The 532-nt window shown below is 45.3% G+C and overlaps 1 protein-coding gene across 1 annotated transcript in view; it reads left to right on the forward strand.

Moving 5' to 3' along the window:
- The window catches only part of LOC119581742 (potassium channel subfamily T member 2-like), a gene marked incomplete at its 5' end in the record, with an annotated part of 131,052 nt that overhangs the window by 105,622 nt on the left and 24,898 nt on the right, over positions 1-532 (forward strand). The window contains 1 exon segment of the mRNA XM_037929873.1: positions 128-313. Coding sequence (XP_037785801.1) covers positions 128-313 — 186 coding nt within the window.

Genomic DNA, 532 nt, shown 5'->3' on the forward strand with positions numbered 1-532 from the left:
CACAGTATATATATCAAACAACTTTTGGAATACATTGATAAAGAAAGAATCACACCCCCTCCCCCCCTTCTTTCCCTCGACGCCCCCGAACCACAGAATGCTAAATAATCCTGTATCTCATCCACAGCGGGAGAAGGAACGGGGCTCGCACATCTCCTATATGTTTCGGCTGCCTTTCGCCGCAGGAAGTGTGTTCTCAGCCAGCATGCTAGACACGCTGCTGTACCAGGCGTTCGTGAAGGACTACCTCATTACCTTCGTTCGCCTCCTGCTTGGGGTGGACCAGGCGCCGGGCTCGGGCTTCCTCACCTCGGTACGACTCCGGGCTTGGGGCTGGCCCTTGCTGCGGCTTTTGTGCCTCCGGTTTTGTTCTTTCTTATTTCTATTTTGTTTCGCTGTTTTATTGTATTGTTTTATCATGTTTTTTGTTTCATGTGCTGTTTATAATTGTCAATAAATGAAGTGAAATTCGATGTTATAAAAACAGTATCATTGCACAGTCAAATAATATATATAATACATACGTAAATAA

This window comes from Penaeus monodon, chromosome 15, assembly GCF_015228065.2.
Source record: "Penaeus monodon isolate SGIC_2016 chromosome 15, NSTDA_Pmon_1, whole genome shotgun sequence".
Classification (NCBI taxonomy): Eukaryota; Metazoa; Arthropoda; class Malacostraca; order Decapoda; family Penaeidae; genus Penaeus; species Penaeus monodon.